We start from the raw sequence: 19,340 nt of genomic DNA, 5'->3' as shown, positions 1-19,340 counted from the left end.
AAGAAGAAAACTTACTTACCTCCTTTCCCCACCTCTGAATTCTCCCACACATTGAGCCTTTAGTGGAAAAGGCAATACACAACCATGAATACTCATCCTATTGCTTTAAACAGCAATTACAAAATTCTGGGTCCCCAGTATGAACCCCTGTATTACCACTTACTTACCCTTTTTACTATTGTTAAATATTAATATCATCAAGGCCTTCATGGGGCATGTTTGAGTTCTGAATCTCAGAGGTTCCTAATGGAAGCTGTTATCGGCATCCTCATCTTATCAATACGGAAATTAAGGCAGGCACTGGAAGCCAAAGTGACTTGCCCAAGGTAATTTGCTGACAAAAGAGAGAGATGGGAACACAACTAAAAGCTTCTCCTGCACCCCAGCACAGCAAGAGCCAAAAATTATCTTTTCACACCACATATACCATTTCTTGCATTTTTTTCTACTGAGTCTATAATAACTACACAAACATCAATTCTCAGGTATTTGGACCCTATGGTCAAAATAATGGCCAGCGGCAAAAATCTTACTGACCAAAAGTCTGCATTTGGGTCCCAGCCTCTTCTTTCACTGCTTGCCAGTTTCTTACAACTCTCATCAACAAAGTATATTTTGGTAACCGATCTGTGCAAAACCCCCTGCTGCTCAATAGTAGATTGTTTTAACCAAAGCATGACACTGCTGAACACCTTCTGAGTCCTCAGTGCCCACCTGGGTGAAGCAAGAGAGCACTGTGCTAACCAAAAAACACAGAGTGTGCAACAACGTCCCCCAACTATCCCTGCTATTTTCGTTCTTCCGCTGCTGTGCAGGCAGCCCCGCCTGACGCTCCAGAGCCTCAGCAGTGCGGACAGCGGGAGAATGGACTGGAAGCTCTGGGACGTGCCCCGCCGCACACACGGGCCGCGGGGAGCACAGGGATCCGCACCGCGCTGCGCTGACAGGCGCGGCATTAAGTCCTGCTCGGAGCTCTTATGTTACCGGGGCGTAATGCCGCTGTTACCGTGTGTGGGTGTGTGTACATATATAAACACACATACACATATACATATATATAGTGTGCACAACGGGTGGGTGTGTATCATATGGCCATATAGCCACTGTATACAAGATACTATTATTATTTACAAGCTCAGACTCGCTGTGTTTTCCACACGATTTCCAAGGTGCAAGCACCCCCAAGGATCCGCACCGCCTCAGCATTCCCCGTGCTGCTCCGCAGGCGGGGGCGGGACATGTGAACAGGAGGCCGTGTGCCAGCCGAAGGAGGGATGTTCGTGTCCCTGCTGCAGTCCCCGGCCCCGGCAGCCGCCGCACGGCCCCGGCACGGCCCCACCGCGCCCGGCGCCCCCAGCCCCGAGCAGGCGCCCCGGGGTGGAGGCTGCTCCTCACCTGGTGGCAGAGGATGGTCCGCTGGACCAGGCGGGCGTAGCCGTCCAGCCGCACCCCCGAGTTGCTGCGGCTCCTCATGGCCCCAGGGCCGGCCCGGCTGCCCGGCCCAGCCGCGCTCGGGGCGGCGGTAGCCGGAGATGGCGGCGGGCTCTCCCCGCCCTCACGGCGGAGCGGGGCGGGGCGCGGCGGGCAGCGGCCTCCGCCCCTCAGGCTCCGCGGGACACGGGGACGCCGGGGTACAAGGACCGCGTGGGGGAGTGGCCGCCTGGCGTGACAAAAGCCCGGCTGCATTTGTAAAAAATCCGTTTTATACAACCTCTTCGCAAGTTCGTAAAATAAAGCTGAGAATGACAAATACTTGTTGGAAGCTTTTGTTTCCCCCATCCTTAAAAATCCCCACCGTTTTGAGACTGGATCGAATAAAACCACGGAGCAGATGTCGCAGAGTAGCTGAAGGTGCGTAACTCAGCCCCATATTAATGACACATTTATCTAAAAGACAAAGTTTATATATTTTGTGTTGTACTTGCTGTAAATTTATTACTTTTTTACAGTTGAAAATATAAATATAAGAACATTAAATAAATTTACAAGAAACATGCAAAGGCAATTAGCCAAATAGTTAAAGCATTCACAGAAACGTATTCCAGCTACTAGCATACCAGGATGGGCTTTTACCAACATGCAGATAACACCCTGTGGATAAACACAACAAATACTTTAAATTTTCACTTTCTAGCATAGTCAGAATAATCTTGGATGTAAGTGACTGAAAGAACTGAAAGAATCCATGTGTTGCCCCCAGAACCACAATGGGGTTTGAGTACTGAGGAGGTTCAATTACTAATTCCAGCAGAGCCCCGGATAAGAGGCATGTAACACTTGCATGCTTTTTGTTGAGGAGAGTATTTTCAGAGCGCAGCACTGAGCCCTCCCCACTGGGAAAGCAGAGCCCTCGCTCCCCTTCAGCATGCACCTGCTTCATGCAGCCCTCTTTACAGGGCCTGGTACTCTGCCACCAGTTTGTCCTAACTTGCTTTGGGAGCATCCAACTTTTGCCCAAGAATGAAAATTGAAAAAAAAAACCAGTGGTCTCAGCTGCACATATGTGTGAGGAAGAAGTAAAACCAGGAGTTAGGCCAAATTCTGTTCAGGAGGAATCTTCATGATGTTGTACAGATTTTCATCTGTTTTACATGAAGAGCCCAAATCCATTTTTTTCAGGTAAATATCACAAGAGGAATGAAATTTTGCTTCAGCAATTACTGAGCTAACACCTCAGTATGCGGTTTGCCAACCAAGAGCCAAAGCACAAGCAGAAATACTCATTAGAATAGCTCAAGCGCTGCCCCTCAAAAAAAAACCATACAATGAAACAAACAATTTCTCAGCTACTAAATATAGCAGCTGTCATTTATTATTTATATTTTTTCTTCAATTTCCCCCCCCAACTTCTCTCCTTTCATCATTGCAATTGAGAAATTGCAATGGCAGTGTCCCACCATTCAAGATAAATACTGACCCTGGTGAAATCAATGGCAAAAACTGATGAGTTCACTCAAGCCACTAACACAACTTAGTTCCACTTAAAAACCTACTGACTACTTTATTTAATACTCCATTCATGGCACTCTACTTGAATTATACTCAATTTCTATCCCTCTGTGGTGTACTAAAAGGTAGCTAAAGGTTCTAGACTGATTGTGTTTGTTATTTACAGTTCTGCATCAAGTGATTATACTCAAACCACTGTAAGTGATCCACTTACTGGACAAATTAACTTTTGTACCGTTCTATGTTAAAGTTAGTTAACTAAAGAAAAATGCAAACTTACAATAAAAGTTACAAACAAAATACCAATTATTTTTCTATACATAGGTATATTTATATTTATATTACAAGAAATAAATATAAAAGTATAACTGAGATGCTTAAAGGTTGATATCTTCTGGTTATGTACATCACTGCAGAGTTTGCTACTAAAACATACAAAAAGTTGAAGACAGTGTAGCTAACGTTTTTAAAGTTAACATCGTTTGTATGCACAAGCTGTAACTTTCTACATTTATACAACACTACTAAGCACTATATCCAGATAAACTTAATTGTAATGAAAAAAGTCTAAATAAAACTTTTGTTTAAATGTAAAAAACCCTTAAAAAACCCCATTCTGATGAAGAAACAAAAAGTGTGCCAGCTATAATATGACATCCCAGGACCTTGTCAAAATAGTAGGTTCCTTTTTTTATTAAATAATTGTCCTTGTCAATCCATTGCATGGCTGCCTTGAAGTTCCAGTACCATATATTAAATAAAACCAGTTCTTGGTCTGCTCACATTATGTAAAACTATTAAAGTAAAACTCCACTTCACACTGTAAAAGAATGTGCTGTATAAAAGGAAATTACATTTTCTCCATAGAACTTAGGCTTCCTCTCTTTGAAGTCCTTCTAAGTGAGATTTGGCTTTCTTGGCTGCCAGTATCATCCTTGTCTTGAAATACAAGTTGTTTGCCTGAAAAGTCATGGAGACACACATCACCATTCTGTACACTGACACAAACACCATTCTTCTCACTGGGAAGATGGCCTGTTGAAACAAAAAAAGGGCACCCCCTATTAGAAAGTCTCAGAATCAAGCCTCCCATGTTTTTTTAGTCAATGTAGGGAGTTCATACACTTTTTATCGCTGCAACAATTTTAAAATGTGTGTTTTTGGTAAATATTTTGTATACATTAATTTTCCTGTGTGAAATCCTGATATTTAAGAGATGTTAATATATTTATGCATGAGGATTCCATATTTTAAGCAACGAAGGTCACAATTCCCAAAATGTAGACTTGACTTGGAATAAGTATCAGTAGATAATATGCAAAATACTCCTCATTTTTATGATTTGCTTTATCGAATTAAGTTTTAAAGGTATCTCAGGTATGCCATGCATCTGAAAGAAGAAAGTGTTTGAGAATACAAGGAATTTTTTTTGCCTTTGAAAGGAATTCAACTTACAGCATTTACTTCTGAAGGACAAACAGAATATGGCCTAGACCTGATCACGGGTCAAAACCATATTTAGACTACAGAGAATCTTACACATTAAGGTGAATCCACAGTGAACACATCTAACACCACTGCTGACTGAAGCCTTTTAATGAAATGCTCCACAAATGTTTAGTTCACTGGATAAATCTCCTGCCTCTATGAATCACATTCTAAATATTTTTAATAAGAATTTGTGGTTTTTTATTCTAAGTATTTGTGCAGACATTTCAGTTTGGATTTTTATTAATTTAAACAGCTATCAAGCACTTAAACAGGCACAAATAGTGACAGGGTAAGACAAGCAGAAGAGATTTGTTCATGAATTCAAATAAGAAAAAGGTTGAAATTATAGAAAATAACCATATTTGCTAACACTGTGATTATTGGTTATCCCCCTGCCTAACACTGTTTTATCTTAGGAGTGTTCAAAATAGCTGTGCCCTAATATTAGGGCAAAAGCTGAGAAGAAATCAATATATTTTTCTTTGAACAAATTCAGGAAGGTGGTTTGTATTTCTCAGTGAAGAAATCTGCATGTTCAGCCATGTGATACCCAATGGTAGTTTCTGAAACATGCAAATCTGCAAGAGAAAAACTGAACATAAGGAAATATTAGGATGCCATGAAAAAATGAAGTCCAATAGGAAAGCAAAGTCACAGGCATCCCAAACTTACCACATTAAGTCATTCAGTCCTGAATCTGGAATAGCATTTCAGTAAAAGCAGTGAGGTTAAAACCATGAAGTCTTTACAGCTCAGTATATTTACATCATATATCTTAATTTCTAGAGTGCTTTTGGTTTTGGAGGTCACTTTTTAAACTCAAGTGTTGCAATGTTATTTTCAAGTTCCATCTTTGAGAGGAGAGCAATCAGGTGCAGCAATTTGGAAGGTTCCATGTTCTGATCTAACAGCAGCCTAATACCTTTTGGAGTCATTAGCCTAGCTCTTCTGAGACAAAACAAGCATAGTTTTAGCCTCTTCGTATGGAAGTTCTAAGGACCCAGAAGAATTCAGTCAAACTATTGAGGCAAGGTATCATACAACCCTCTTGATACGAATGGAGGATGTGGTACGAGGTTCACAGCATTCAAAACAGACAATAAAATAGGAAATTAGGTAGGTCACCCAAGATACCCATGTTTGTAAGTGCACAGAAACAAAGTTTTATAGAAGTTCTTTCAGCTGCTTTTGTCTAAAAACCTTTTGGCACAGGACACACAGACACTCACACTGGAAAGGTCTGATTATATGAATATAGTAAGACAGAATTGGAGCACATCCAGCAGAACTGGCATCACTCAATGGTTTGGATCATCAATTTAGCATCTCATTCTAAAATATCCAAAAGAAAAAACTTCTTCCACAAAGCTGCAACAGACTTATTCACTCAGTTGCTGCAACAAACAAGTTCAATAGAATATTTTAGCTATCTTTCTGTTGAGAAAAACTGTCAAAATGCTTTTTCAGCTATGTATAAGCATGTTAGATGTTGCAGGGAGAGATGGCTTCTTTCATGAGAGCAATTAACATAGCAGGGAAAAAAGAACCCTATAAGACATGCAGGCTTTTACACCTGAAAATTTCTCTCTTTAAGAGAAAATACTTCTACCTAAAAATATTGCCTTACTTTGTATTTAATGATAGTGAATGTTACTGGATTCTGGTTCTCAACTGATCTGTTAGATAAAAAGTATGTTAATTATTGCATTATGTGGTGCCCAAACAGGGAGATGTTACAAAGGAATGTAAAAAAAAAAAAAACACCTCAATTTGGAATGCTGGTCAGAGCATGTCCAAATGCCATCTCCCAAAGTGTGGTGATTTCTCTGCAATATGCAGTTAGTACACTCAAAGGAACAGTAGCCTCTAACCCACATATGATTTCCATGGCTTTTACTCTGTATGTCTGAGAGGTTATCTGCTGATATAATCCTGTTGATTATGTGCTATTTTAGGACTGCAAAGGCCAAGAAATGAGGACAATACAGCCCCTCCAAGCATGTTCAACGACTTCATAATAAATATTCTAGTTGATGACATGACTCCTTAGCCTAAACTCTTGATCAGTGGGAAAAATACCTCAGGCACATAGGATTAATGTCTTCTGAGTTTTGCTTGACTTAGGGTTTTAGACATTACAGATTTTTAAGTTATTTTTCTGTTTGAAAAATTGATTGTCTTTATTGAGAGCTGAAATCAGCAGCATGATGTGTGCCCTGCAAGAATGTGAAGAACTAGCTTATATTCACGGAAAAAAAGATCAGTTTTTAGTAAGTACATTCAGTGGTGATTCATATCTAGTTTTCTCAACAGACAAATAGGCCACAGAAAATTGCACGTGAAATTGAGTGCAGTGCTACTTACACCTGCATTTCAACTTGTCAGGAACAGAGCAGAGGGCAGCAGTGCAGAGGACAGTACTGCATAGAACAGGAAGGATGAAGAATTTTACTTCTGTAGAAATACTACTTTGCATTATACTTACCATTTCCATTTGCATGGACTGAATAATCATTATTCATTAGCAGTGTTGTAGAGTTAGTGGAGTTACTGTTTGATTGTAAGGAATTGGAAGAACTAGATACTCCTTGATTTACAGTCTGCTTCTTTAAACCATTCGTAGCAGTTCTACTCCAGTCTAAAACAGAAAATCACACAACTCATACAAGCACTATATAAAAATATAGTTAATAATGCAACTGAATTGATATAAAAGTAAGGCTTGACATACTTCTTGCAGTATTCTATACAGAATTATATTCTCCTAAGAATTTAACGACTCTTGATATTTAAAATTATTTAAATCTAGTTCCTTTTCTCTTGTCCCTTTTTAAAATACAAGCAGACAACTGTCACAGTTTTACAACTGCAGACCAGATCAGAAAAATAATTGAAGTGCAGTTGACTCTCTAAGTGAAAATTTATAAAAAGTGAAAGTCTTTACAAGAGGACAACTACATAGTAACAAAATAACATAAAGTAATTAATTTCTTTTTTGGTTTAAACCCTGCTTCAATTTGTTTTTGAGGAAGTCACTGGTAAAACTCCGGCAGACCCAGAGGCTGGAACAAATCTTACCGTTTCTAACTGACCAAAAGTCTTCTGCAAAGAATGCCTTTACCCTGCAGTGGAAGAGGTCATCTCTTAGCAGTCAACAGCTTAAGGCAACAGCATGTAAACATGCAAGAGCTGCAACAGCTACCACCTTTAAAGAGTATAATTTTGGAAGTTTACTGTATCTTGGATAATAAATTAGAACTGCAACTGCAGCAATGTGATAAATTGCCCTTTTTTTTTTCTTGTAATTATTACAAAATACTGGGAACTTAACATTAAACATAAGTATTCAGAAGTTAAAAAAAAATAGTATTTACCAGAGTTTTCAGCCAGCCTGAATTTCCCACAACAAAGATATCTTCTCCACTGTTTCCGGACATTCTCCTTTGATACACAATAGAAGATGAAAATGAAGAACCCTGTAAAGCAGTAACATGAAAGACTGTTGCAAAATTCACTTTTACTACTTCCTAATGAACAATGTTTTTGTTTTCTGTCATTTCTTTTAAATTTTTAATAAAAATTTTTCTTTGCTGAAAAGGTTTACAACTCCTAACACTGCACTTTTTCCTTACATAGGTTAGAGGAATCATACACACAAAAGAAAAAACAACAAATACAACCAAATGCACGAAGTGCATAAAATTTTCTTCTATCAAATAATAGGGGAAAAACTGTTGATTTTGAGATTTACTTAATGCTTTTGGAAAAGAATTCAAAGCAATGTCAAAGACAGGGTGTGATACCACATTATCAGACTATGAAGCTTTTTTAGCACATGGTGTGACACACATCTTCTATTAGCAGCTAACCTATTACCACCAATGTTACAAAATTTTGAGCACTCATACAAAGAAAATCACTCATGTCTAAAATAACAATAAATGGTACTCCCTTTACCACAATTTCAAATATTGTCTAGAAGGGATGGTGCTCATCCCATCTCCTACCAGTACCACATTACAGTCTCTTTGTCTACTTTTCATTCACTACTGACAAAGGGTGGCATCTAACTTTCCCTCCTTAAAAGATCATCACAACTTAAGGGAAAGCGACAACTCAATCTTTGCACAGTTTCCAGTCTGAAATGGGAAAAATTGTATTAGGTTTAGAATGAATGGTAAATAATAGTAAATCAATACAGCAAATAGGGGAGCAGTGTTGTTCTATTGTTCTATACAATTTTCAACTGTATAGAATGCAATTTTCATTGCTTTTGTATCTCTGGGAAATTGTCTGGCCAGTCATCTAAGTGTCATTTAAGCAGAATTTGGATCCAAACTTCAGAAGGGCAATTAGGTATATTTATCAGGTATACATATATATATATATCAGGTATATTTAGGTATATTTAGGACACTATGGACAGCTACAATACCTCCTGTTTTATAAAAAACTCTTTGCAGCAACTTGCTTTTGGATATATCCAGTAGCACCCTGGCCTTTACAAAACTTTGTTTTTGTATCTACTTCCCATATGTGCTTAAGTACTATACAGGCCATGCTTAAGGGCTGGGTCACTAACTTTTAGATGTTGCAGCCTTGCCTGTCTCAATGACCCTTTGCTGAATATCAAACTTCCCCCAGAAGCCTTAGAGGAACTGAAGAAATTATACTGATTTCACTACATTGACTGCATTGTAACATGAACATTTAGAATAACTGCCTATTCAAAATTAATCTGTTTATTAGTGAAACACAGTCACTTCCAGGGATATCTGGTTTGCATACACTTTTTAAATTACAATATTTAAAAATATACCTATATAAACAGTATCAACTTTTTCTGTACCTCATCATTACAAAACTGCAATTTAAGATTACTGTAAAGCAGTATCATCTCATCTCTAATATAATTAACATGTTACTGCACATATCGAAGTTAAATTGTTATTGCTGAATCAAGAAAATGATGTTTCAAAATGTTTGGTTTATTATACACAGGGAGCTGTTACATGCAGGACAAGCTTACCTTGCAAAGTGTTGAAAATGGTAAAGAGGTAAGTAAATACTTCATTTACTGTGAAGAAAGCAAACCCCCAAGTAATTCCCAACAAGAATGTGAGGCCAGCAACACTCCTAAGGTCTTGGATACTGGTTTTCCTTTGAGCACCGAGTTGTTTCTTCTTTTTGATACGACAGAGCTGGATCAGCACAACAATGAACATGCTGATATTGATCAGGAATATCAGGCAGAAGTATCCCACAGCAGTAATATAGAAGACAATTCTATTTTTGATCCAGCAGCTAGAACAAAAGAACAGTCTGTCAACCCTTATCAGAAACAGAAATTAAGTGAAATAAACATGAGACAAACTTGTAGTTTGTTGCACATGCAAACCATTTTTGCCTTTTTACAAAAAAAGTACTTTTTTTGGCCAAAGGATATGAGCCTTCATATAGTCTATAACCCTAGAACACGAGATACTGTAGAGTTAATACTGTTTCAAAGCACTACTACTACTACTTGCCTTCCCCCCTTTTACTTTAAGGAAAAGTAGGACCTCCCTCCACTCCCTACCCTCACCTCCCCCCAAAGAACCTCCCTTTAACTCACAATTCATCAGGTCCATTTATTGAAACCTTTCCAGTGGTGATAAGTCCATAATTATCTGGCGATACTGCCAACACAATGGACACAATTACTGCTGGCAACCCTAAAAGATGATGAGCAAACACATACATAAAAATCAACACAGACAGTATTATGAGGACTTGAAATTATTATTGAAATTATTGTATTTTTCTGAAATTTGGCTGCTGAATTCTGCTGACTACTAGCTGTCTGAAAATTGTAGCATTCAAACTGCTCAGGAGCACAACTTGCAAAGAAACAAGAGTCCTCCACAGCCAGCTCCAAGACTTTCTAAATAAACCAATAAATATCATCAATCTTCAAACTGATTCAAAACATCTCTTACAGGATAACTGATTTTCTTTTTTATATATGTTTTAAGAAACAAATAGGAGATAAAAATCAGGCCCAGAATCTCTTCATCCTCTATCCAGTTAGATCTGGTTTTGCTGCATCTTGTTAGCAACAGTGCTATTCCAGAAATGGAATATATATACTTATTGGCATTTATTCCTGAAATAATGGAAGCATGCACATTTGAAAGTTCTATTGTACCAGCACAAGGAAAATTTATTATCACTTTGCATTGCAGAAAGTTCAGTTCTGCAGCTGGGAGGACTCCATGCCTCAGAAAGGTGGAACATATATCTAATTTTCACTTCTGACCTGTGTCACATTCACTGAAATACTTGATAAGAGGAATTATCTTTTTAGCATAAAAAAGGGAAAAAAAAATACATACCCCAACCAACAACACAAAATTTAAGAATGTATTTCCGTACATAGGTGTTAAAGACTTTCACGAGGGCCAGATACATGTGGAAAGCTTCCAGGCCCATCCAGGTGAAGGAAACCAAGAGGAAATAGTGAAGAAATACTGCAACTGCAATGCATAGGCCTCGTGTATCATACAGAGCAATCCACGAGTCAAGGAGAAAAACTAAGTTGAGTAGAAGTAATGCAGCACACAACTGAATTAGTATTTTGGAGGGGTAGTCTCTCCGAATTTTCCTAAAAAAGAAGAAAATTTGTGAGACGGCCTCAGCTGTCTGCGCATCCCTGGCTTATTTCCTCTCCTGCAGTCCTTGACATTCACAAATGCCAAGAAAAAAAAAAATCACATTTTCATTCATATACAATGCTTCATGTGTTGCACTTATACATGGAGAGAATAATTTAAAACATACTTCCAAATTAACTGTATATATAAAGTTCTCCAGAAAAGGTTACATAAATACAAACAATAACTTGAAGTGTTTTGTACCACAGTTGTATTTTTTTTTTACATTGTAGGCTGGACTTCTTGTTATATTGCTACCCAAACCCAAAAAATGTGTCTGTTCTTTTTGCTTAACTAGATCAAGCTTTTGACTTGGCATCTGAGGCCTTGATAGAGACATGTCCCAGTTTTAGAATAATGAGAGAATAAAGAAAGAATACAAATGCTTTTAAAAATGCTAGAATTCTGTACTGCTTTCTGTATGGTGTATCTTAAATACATTCCTTCACACTTCTATTATGATAATCCATTATAAAATATTTCAGAGTGCGACTTATTTACTTCTTACTGCCTAGAGCCTCATGATACTTCACTAGTTCGTAAGATTAACATTTCTGAAGACTGAAATCAACACCTTCCTGTTGGAACCGGCTAAATCTGTGCATTATTTGTGGAGACAGACTTCATAACTGTTTAAAAGGATTTCTCAGTGAAGACTATTATCAATACAACTGAAGAATAATGGGAGTTCAGCTGAGCTGAATGAGTACTTACTCAAAGGCTATGTAGGTCACAAGAGTAACGGAAAGAAAAATTGCAGAGAGGCCACAGCCTATATATGATATAAAAGTCAGTACCAATTCTTGTGTGGGATTCAAAGGGGTATTTCCATACAAGTCCTAAAACAGAAACAGAAGTTATTTTCAGAGAACAGATTTATTTAAAAGAAAAAGATACAAAACCCACCAAAATACATCAAAATGTACCTTCCCCTCTATACTTATAAATAAGAAAGGACTCCATTCTTTTCACCATGGCTCTTATAAAAGGTTAGGTGAAAAAAAAGCCAATCTAGTCTTGTAAAGAGCAGGGAGCTGGGTCTCCGTGATCCTTGTAAGACCCTTCAAACTTGAGATTTTATTTTATGTATGACTCTAATTGTGAAAACCCATTTGATTAAAAACCTGTTTAAATTTGATTTCCTAAACTTTATTTCCTAGAGTATAAACAGCTGCCTAAATGTAAAGGCTGCAGTACTTAAAGAATTTGTTTTCCATCGACTCCTATTCAACAAGGAGTTTAAGCATGTGACTAATTATATGGCTACCACTAAAGTGAACAGAACCTGAGTATTATTTATTAGGTTGTATGAGCTTATTGGGTCTTCACTTGTTTAAGACAACTCTAGGTTAAACATGTTCTTGAACAAGGGTAAGATTGCATAATTTTTAAAATAATTACCATCAAAACTGCAAAACTTGTGAGATGATTGCATGAACAGACTGTTTCATTTACTCTACTTTCTTTAACTATGCAGCCTTCATATGACCAGCCTCCATGTCCACCTGTTAAAAAAAGCAGCTTTGTTATTCATAGAAGGCTTCATTTACATTAACATGAATTAATGTAGCTAAAACAGAATAGTATCTTGGGTGATCTCAAGTACTTACCATTTTTATTAAAGTCCCAAAAAACACATCTAACTGTGGAATTATCCTGTTTAGGAGTAAAGAGAAAAACAAAAACAAAAAAAACAACTTACTAAACTGTGAGTTTAGGATCAAATAATTTATGAATGATCTACAAAATTCAGGCAAGAATAGACACTCTATACAGCAAATACGCCTGTTTCACATGAACACAAAATTAATTCATATGCATAAAAGGATTAATATTGCAAACTGCATACAAAAATATGCTGAACAAATTTGAAGTCACCAGACAGAAGCTAGGTTTTGTGCTTATGCAAAGATTCTGTTCCTGGTAGAACCTTTTGAATGCTCTTTCATTGTCTTCCCACACCATACAAATTCTCGGGATTTCTCCTCCTTCCGGACTTTGTAACTTTTGAAGTCATGACCACACAGAAAATGAAAAACCTTTTCATTTGCAAATATTTGATCACTCCCTACTGTCACAGTGTTACACATTTACACACAGATTTCCTCACACACATGCAAATTCTATAAATACCAGCAGCAATGCACTATATTGCTATAAATACTAATAGTTCCACAATTATATCTCAAGATTGATTATTATGTCAAAACAAGTAAAGACGCCACTAAGGCAGCTCCTGAAAAAAGCTCCAGGTGCATCAGTGAAATCTCTACATATTTAGTTTATAATAATTGAGTATTTTAAACTATCTTAAGATATGAGATAGAAGACTTTAATCCTTGATGCTTCTTTCAGAAAGAGACAGTGTGTAAGAATCCTAATACTTCCAGATGACACAATCCTGTGTTTCAGTTCCCCTAAGAAAAACTACTTATAATTTTTAAATTATTTTTATATTATTATTTTCTGGCCATGCAACACCAACAAAACCAGCTGCAAAGCCAGCACATTAAGTAAGAAAGATAAAAGCTAGATGAATTTGTGATAGAGAAAAATTACCTTACACTGCTTGAGAACCAAAATTTATACCAGTGGTAAATAAGCAAACAGGAGTGATTTTTAATGTCCAAGTGGAGATAAAATGTCCACACTAGTAAAGCAGAACAAGCTGACCTGTATCTTAGTAAAATGTTTCCACTACAACAACTTCATTGGAGGCAACAAAACTGAACTTTAAGTCTGCCAAAATGCAAATTTTACCTGATTAGGTCTGATATTCTGCAAAATGACAGTAACATTTGCCATTAAATTGCTAATTGTGAGGTTAGCAACACTTGATGATATAACACCACTGATTAAAGATGCATTCTTCAAGGACAGATCCTAGAATGACAAAAAAAGCACCAGATCTTAACATCTTAAAGGAAACAATACTAGAGTACAACACCCACAAGCTCATTTACTACGTGGAGCAATACTGTGTGGACAATGTGGACACATTTTAAAATGTGTTTTGTGGGGAAAAAAAATCCATTCATATTTTGGTCTAAGCTTGAATTTAAAATCCTTATGAACAGTGGGGCAAAACAATACCTGGAACACAGTGGTCTTTTTGAAGAAGTTGAATATAATTCTAGAAGCCAAGTCCAACTCTTCAGTGGGTAAATTCTCCAGCAAAGATGAAGGAAGTGTAATTGATCCAAGATTATTTAAATTCTGAATTGCCTGAACTCCTAGAGAGATCTGAAAAATAAGCACCAGGATTATGCTTCATTTCAGTCTCCAAATAAATAAATTACGAATTATTTTCAGATTAAAACATCAAAATAAATATCTCTAATTACTGTCACAAACCCACTGCTACTCTCATTCCTCTCCTGCTCCAATGCATAAATAGCACTTACAGGACTGAAAAGGATGCATCCCATTTCAGGTCTGCCTACAACTGGAAATAGTCTGGCTTTAACCATTTCCTTACAGGGTCATAACACATCACTGTATGTTTTGTACTGATTTGGGAAAGGTAAGGAGCAAAAACCCAGGTAGCTCTATGTAACTATAAACGTGTAGGGAGATCAAAATTTCAAAGCATGAAAGTCTGGAAAGAATTTTTTATACCCTGTAGGAAGTAAGTCAAAATTCAGAAAAAGTGTAAATAGCCATTATTTGTCAGTACGTTTTTAAGTTCAGTAGGTTAAGTTTATGTTCTTAGATAAGAACATAAACCCTTAACTTTTTGATCATCTGCTAAAAATTACAAAAGTAAACTGGAAAAGCTACAATTCAGGTTCCTCAAGAGCTTAGTGATCTAATACTGTACAAAAAAGGTATCTGAACTTTCACCCATTTTATGCACTGTGCTTACAGGTCAGGGAACTTTGTTTAGTACAAAATCTCTCAACATTCCTGTCGTACATTAGTCCTTTACATAAAATATCATCACCTCAGAGTTCCTGGGAGATGTGAAACATTAGTAGTACTGCAGAAAGGAATTATCTGAGTATTGAAAGAATGGCTGAAATAAGAGTAACAGTGTGAACTCCCCAAAGTGCCCTAACCATGTGGTTTAATTCATCTGTTTAGACTAGTCCACTCCAAATGTTTTTAATCATGCATCCCCTAAAAGTTTTTGAGCATGAACCCAAATAAATACCTATCCGTAAGTTACATGTATAAATTAGTGTACTAATATATTATGCAAGTTATAGAATGTTTAAAAAATTAAGGAGATTAAAAACTACTTTTTAAATGTATTTTTAATTTATTAATCATATAAATAACTTTTTCCTGCACTGAAATGGACTGTTGTGTGCACACCCTGGGATACTCCAACCCCACTTTGGAAATCACTGGTGTAGACAGCCATCAAAAAAATTCTTAAATCAATTCCACCAAAGTACTCCTGTTGCTCTAGTTTGAAGTAGATGATACTTATTGAAAATTTTCAGTGCTTCATTGCCAACGACATGAAATAAAAAGTCCCTCCTTAGCAAATAAATGTATATCAGCACTACCATCTCCTAGTCATCTCACATACATGCACTATATATTGCTGAGGAATAGAAAAGAACTCAAATGTTAGACATTTATATAATTTTCAGTAACACAGAAAAGTTCCAGTACTACTTATGGCTTACGATACATTAAGCTATTTTCTTCTCTGAGGTGTGTCAAAATTGGTCCAAAACTTTCCATCTCTCCTTGCTTAAGCCTCCAAGACTGGTATTGTCCATTATTTTCTGTCAGGAGGGAGGTTTTGAATGTGATAAAGGGGATCCAACCAAGCTTTCTAAGCACTTCTTTCTTGGTGAGATGCCACTAGTGACAAATGTCTGACCATCATTATCCAAGCAACATACATAAAAGCTCTTTCCTGGAACCCTCTACAGTTATTTCCTTCTAGCAGATAAAGTCATCTGGCAAAACTCCTTGAAAAATTTCAGCACTGTCATGGTGGTTGAATAAATGACTCATAATTCAGGAGGCTTGAGGCAAAGTTATTCTGCCAAGCACTTTGTCCATTCTGGTGTTCTAGCTGTACCCTCTCCAACAGCGTACTAGTTCTGCCAGTTTCTGCTAAGTCAGCTCTCTTTTACACCTATTTGCACAGTTGAAAATTAAAGGAAAAACTGTGAAGGGTTTAAAAAAAATTCTGAAACTAACCTGAACTAAAGATCCTGAAACTGATGTAAACAAAGAACAAACTCATGTTCCTAATAAATATAAAACCATAAACACTTTAAAATAAATGTTTGACAATTTGTAGGTAATTTTAAGTATTTTGTAACCTGGAGATCAGCTGAGTCCTGGACAGCAAAAGACATCTGGCTGGAACGGATTCTGTTTGTATTGACAACTGCCAGAGCCAGGGAAGGGGAGACAAATTCAGCAGATGATGTTGATAAGTTTAGTTTTAAGCCAATATAATCCACCAGTTTTATAATTCTGTTAAGAAAAAGTATACTTAGTATTACCAAGCACATACATCCAAAATTCTCAAGCAAGTTATGGCTATGGAGCAATAATCCAGGTGCAGTGCAAAATGCTCACTTATTATGGTGTCAACAAAAAAAAACCCAATAGTTTCCATGGCATTATATTATGGTAGAGCTGGTAACATTATAATGATAGTCCTTCCATTTTGAATAATTATATTAAAGAACAAAAAATATTCTCTTGGATTATGATTATGAAAAAGTGAAACTCGCTGAAGGCAAATTTATCAAGACAGTAAATACAACACTCCTGTATTCTATTGCCAAGATGACCTACCTGTTAGAAATTCGTGGTGGTAATGGCTGAGAAGCAGTGAGGATACTGCTCACCTCACCAACCATCCTTTCTACATCTTTTGGCTCTATTTTTCCAGCTGCTAAATCATTTTCTATTTTGGACACGATTTGCTCAGCTGTGGCAATACTAATGGTGGTGTGTACAGAAGTCACATTTGTGGTAGCTGAAATGGTTTTTCCTGCGGCAAATAAAAAGTTCAACAAGTGTTCAATAAGTGATATAAGCTTGGAGAAGCAGAAAAATTAAACAGTTCTCTTGATTAAAAACTTGTATCACTACTCATAAGGTTTCACAACAAATTATGTAATTCCTCCCTATCAGATACTTTGCAGAGAGTGGTAATTTAAATCTCATGAAAACATAAAGCAAGGTTCCAAATTTCCAACATTAATTTCATGTTTTATTGGTTTCAAAGTCCCTCACATCAGACCATTAATATATAAAATAATCTATTATTTTGAATTTTTAGCCACTTAATGCCTGAATGTGGAGTAAAATCAAGATACTGTCAGAAATTTCAAAAGACACTTGTAAAGATGTGTTTCATAAGAAAATACATAGCCACTAAGAATATTCCCAGTATATAACAGTATTTTAAGGATGATCCAACGTTACTGTGCAATATTTTAAATATTAGGTTAGTTAAAAAAAAAAAAAATCTACAGAATCTACAGAGTGATAAGGTCACCTCTGAGACTCCTCCAGACTCTTCCCCAGCTCCATTTCCCATCTGGGGACTCGCCCCAGCACCTCAATGTCTTTCTTCTAGTGAGGGGCCCAGAAATGGACACAAGGTGTGAGATGTGGCCTCACCAGTGCTAAGTACAGGGGACAATCACTGCCCTGGCCCAGCTGGCCACACTACTGCTGATCCAGGCCAGGATGCCATTGGCCTTCTTGGCAAAATGGACACACCCTGGCTCATGTTCAGCCACTTCCAGCCAGCACTACCGGGTCCTTTTCCTTCAGGCAGCTTTCAGACACTGTTCCCCAAACCTGGACTATTCCCTAGGGTTGCTGTGACCCAAGTGCAGGACGAAGCACTTGGCCTTGTTGAGCGTCTCATACAGTTGGCCTCAGCCCCACCAATCCAGCCTGTCCAGATCCCTCTGTATAGCCTTCTTACCCTCCAGCAGATCAACATTCCCATCCAAAGTAATTCACAATAACTGTAAGGGCACCTCTCATATTCATTGTTTAATGAAGTTTAAAAGAAAATCCAGTATATGGCAATCAAACAAAAATAATTATTTACTTGTCATATTTACCTGGGGTCCCATGGCCATCAGCAGTAGAATGAGGATGAGAAGCTGAGACAGAATGGTTGCCAGGACTAGCAGTAGGGGTCAAAGATATTGTGAAAGGAGTAAGGGGAACAATAGGTACTGTACTAACATTTTTGGGATGGGATATAGGTTGGCTTGGAATAGGGGGAATTTGTGCAACTGATCTGGTGATAGCCTCAAAGTGGTGATTTACAATTGGAAGTTTGTGAGGCTCAGAAGAAGAAAGTGAAGAATGTTTAGTGAAACCTCCAGAAGGAGGAAGTATTGTAAAAGTCTTGTTAAGGAGTGCAGTGTCAGATTTAATTGAGAAAGCAGCATTAGTAACAGATTTTGTTGCAGGTATGGGAACAGTGATGGATTTGTTGGAAGTTATGAAAGAAAAAGTTGGCATAGTAGGTTGAGCAAGAGACTCGGAAGAGGAATGTGTAGTGGTAACACTGGTGGAAGGCATAGAATTTTCAGAGAGAGGGTCTGTAAGGGGAGATGTGGAAAGTGTTCCAGAAAAATAAATTTCTGTGAATGGTGGGATCAGTGGTCTAATTGTGGGGCTTTGTTCAGCAGAAAGTATAGTGGGGGGGAAAAAAGAATTAGATTTGAGGAAAGTCTTTTTAGACAGAGAAGGAGAATGAGAGGAAGGAACCCATATAAGATGAGGTGGCACTTGTATAGTACTATAAAAGAAAAAAAGGTACAAAAATACATGTTAAGTTTAACATTTTTTCTGTTTTAAAGAAAACCAGTTATAATAGAGGAATATATATAAAAATTATATGGATATACTAATAATAATGTATATTTTAAAATCAATCAGATTGGATGTTTCATGCTCTAATATTTATATGGTTCATACATTCTATTTTGCTGTAGTTGTTAACTAGCAAGTCCATAAACAAATACTGTTACTACTGTCATTGCTGCCTGTTCTGAAGGTGAGCTGTTGCTGAACACAAAAGCTAGATGCATCATGGAAAAAATTTTAAAAAAGGGAGGAATATAAATAAAAAAGGGGGAATAAAAAAAAATTATATTTAAAAATAAATTATAAAAAAATTATAAGAAGGGAGGGGAGGGAAGGGAAAGAGGAGTGAGCCACATTGGAAAATGCCTGTCAGCTTTCTCTTGTGGAGTC

At 37.2% G+C, this 19,340-nt stretch overlaps 2 protein-coding genes across 8 annotated transcripts in view; both read right to left on the bottom strand.

The window, feature by feature from the left end:
* Positions 1 to 1,547, bottom strand: part of PHKA2 (phosphorylase kinase regulatory subunit alpha 2) — a 45,408-nt gene extending 43,861 nt beyond the window's left edge. For 2 of the 3 annotated variants that reach the window (XM_014251039.2, XM_088050982.1), the window contains exon 1: positions 1,396 to 1,547. In XM_014251039.2, the coding sequence (XP_014106514.1) occupies positions 1,396 to 1,473 (78 nt within the window). In that variant the 5' untranslated portion in view covers positions 1,474 to 1,547. Of the gene's footprint in view, positions 1 to 167; positions 235 to 1,395 lie in introns of those variants that run through there. The other variant, XM_088050983.1, reaches the window with a different exon arrangement.
* A 1,247-nt stretch (positions 1,548 to 2,794) lies between these two features.
* Positions 2,795 to 19,340, bottom strand: part of ADGRG2 (adhesion G protein-coupled receptor G2) — a 55,358-nt gene continuing 38,812 nt past the window's right edge. For 4 of the 5 annotated variants that reach the window (XM_005516672.3, XM_088051360.1, XM_014251378.2 and 1 more), the window contains 14 exons: positions 18,194 to 18,882; positions 16,905 to 17,103; positions 16,421 to 16,577; positions 14,226 to 14,375; positions 13,893 to 14,015; positions 12,743 to 12,788; positions 12,534 to 12,637; positions 11,847 to 11,971; positions 10,815 to 11,083; positions 10,055 to 10,154; positions 9,470 to 9,744; positions 7,815 to 7,916; positions 6,926 to 7,078; positions 2,795 to 3,984 (listed from right to left, as the gene is read on the bottom strand). In XM_005516672.3, coding sequence (XP_005516729.2) covers positions 3,800 to 3,984; positions 6,926 to 7,078; positions 7,815 to 7,916; positions 9,470 to 9,744; positions 10,055 to 10,154; positions 10,815 to 11,083; positions 11,847 to 11,971; positions 12,534 to 12,637; positions 12,743 to 12,788; positions 13,893 to 14,015; positions 14,226 to 14,375; positions 16,421 to 16,577; positions 16,905 to 17,103; positions 18,194 to 18,882 — 2,677 coding nt within the window. In that variant the 3' untranslated portion in view covers positions 2,795 to 3,799. The remainder of the gene's footprint in view (positions 3,985 to 6,925; positions 7,079 to 7,814; positions 7,917 to 9,469; positions 9,745 to 10,054; positions 10,155 to 10,814; positions 11,084 to 11,846; positions 11,972 to 12,533; positions 12,638 to 12,742; positions 12,789 to 13,892; positions 14,016 to 14,225; positions 14,376 to 16,420; positions 16,578 to 16,904; positions 17,104 to 18,193; positions 18,883 to 19,340) is intronic. The other variant, XM_014251389.2, reaches the window with a different exon arrangement.

The sequence above is a fragment of the Pseudopodoces humilis genome, chromosome 2 (assembly GCF_049639895.1).
Source record: "Pseudopodoces humilis isolate 2021_Gansu_Grassland_sample_001 chromosome 2, ASM4963989v1, whole genome shotgun sequence".
In the NCBI taxonomy this organism is placed as follows: domain Eukaryota; kingdom Metazoa; phylum Chordata; class Aves; order Passeriformes; family Paridae; genus Pseudopodoces; species Pseudopodoces humilis.
The sequence above is the reverse complement of the archived record's forward strand: the minus strand, read 5'-3'. Positions and strand labels throughout refer to the sequence as shown.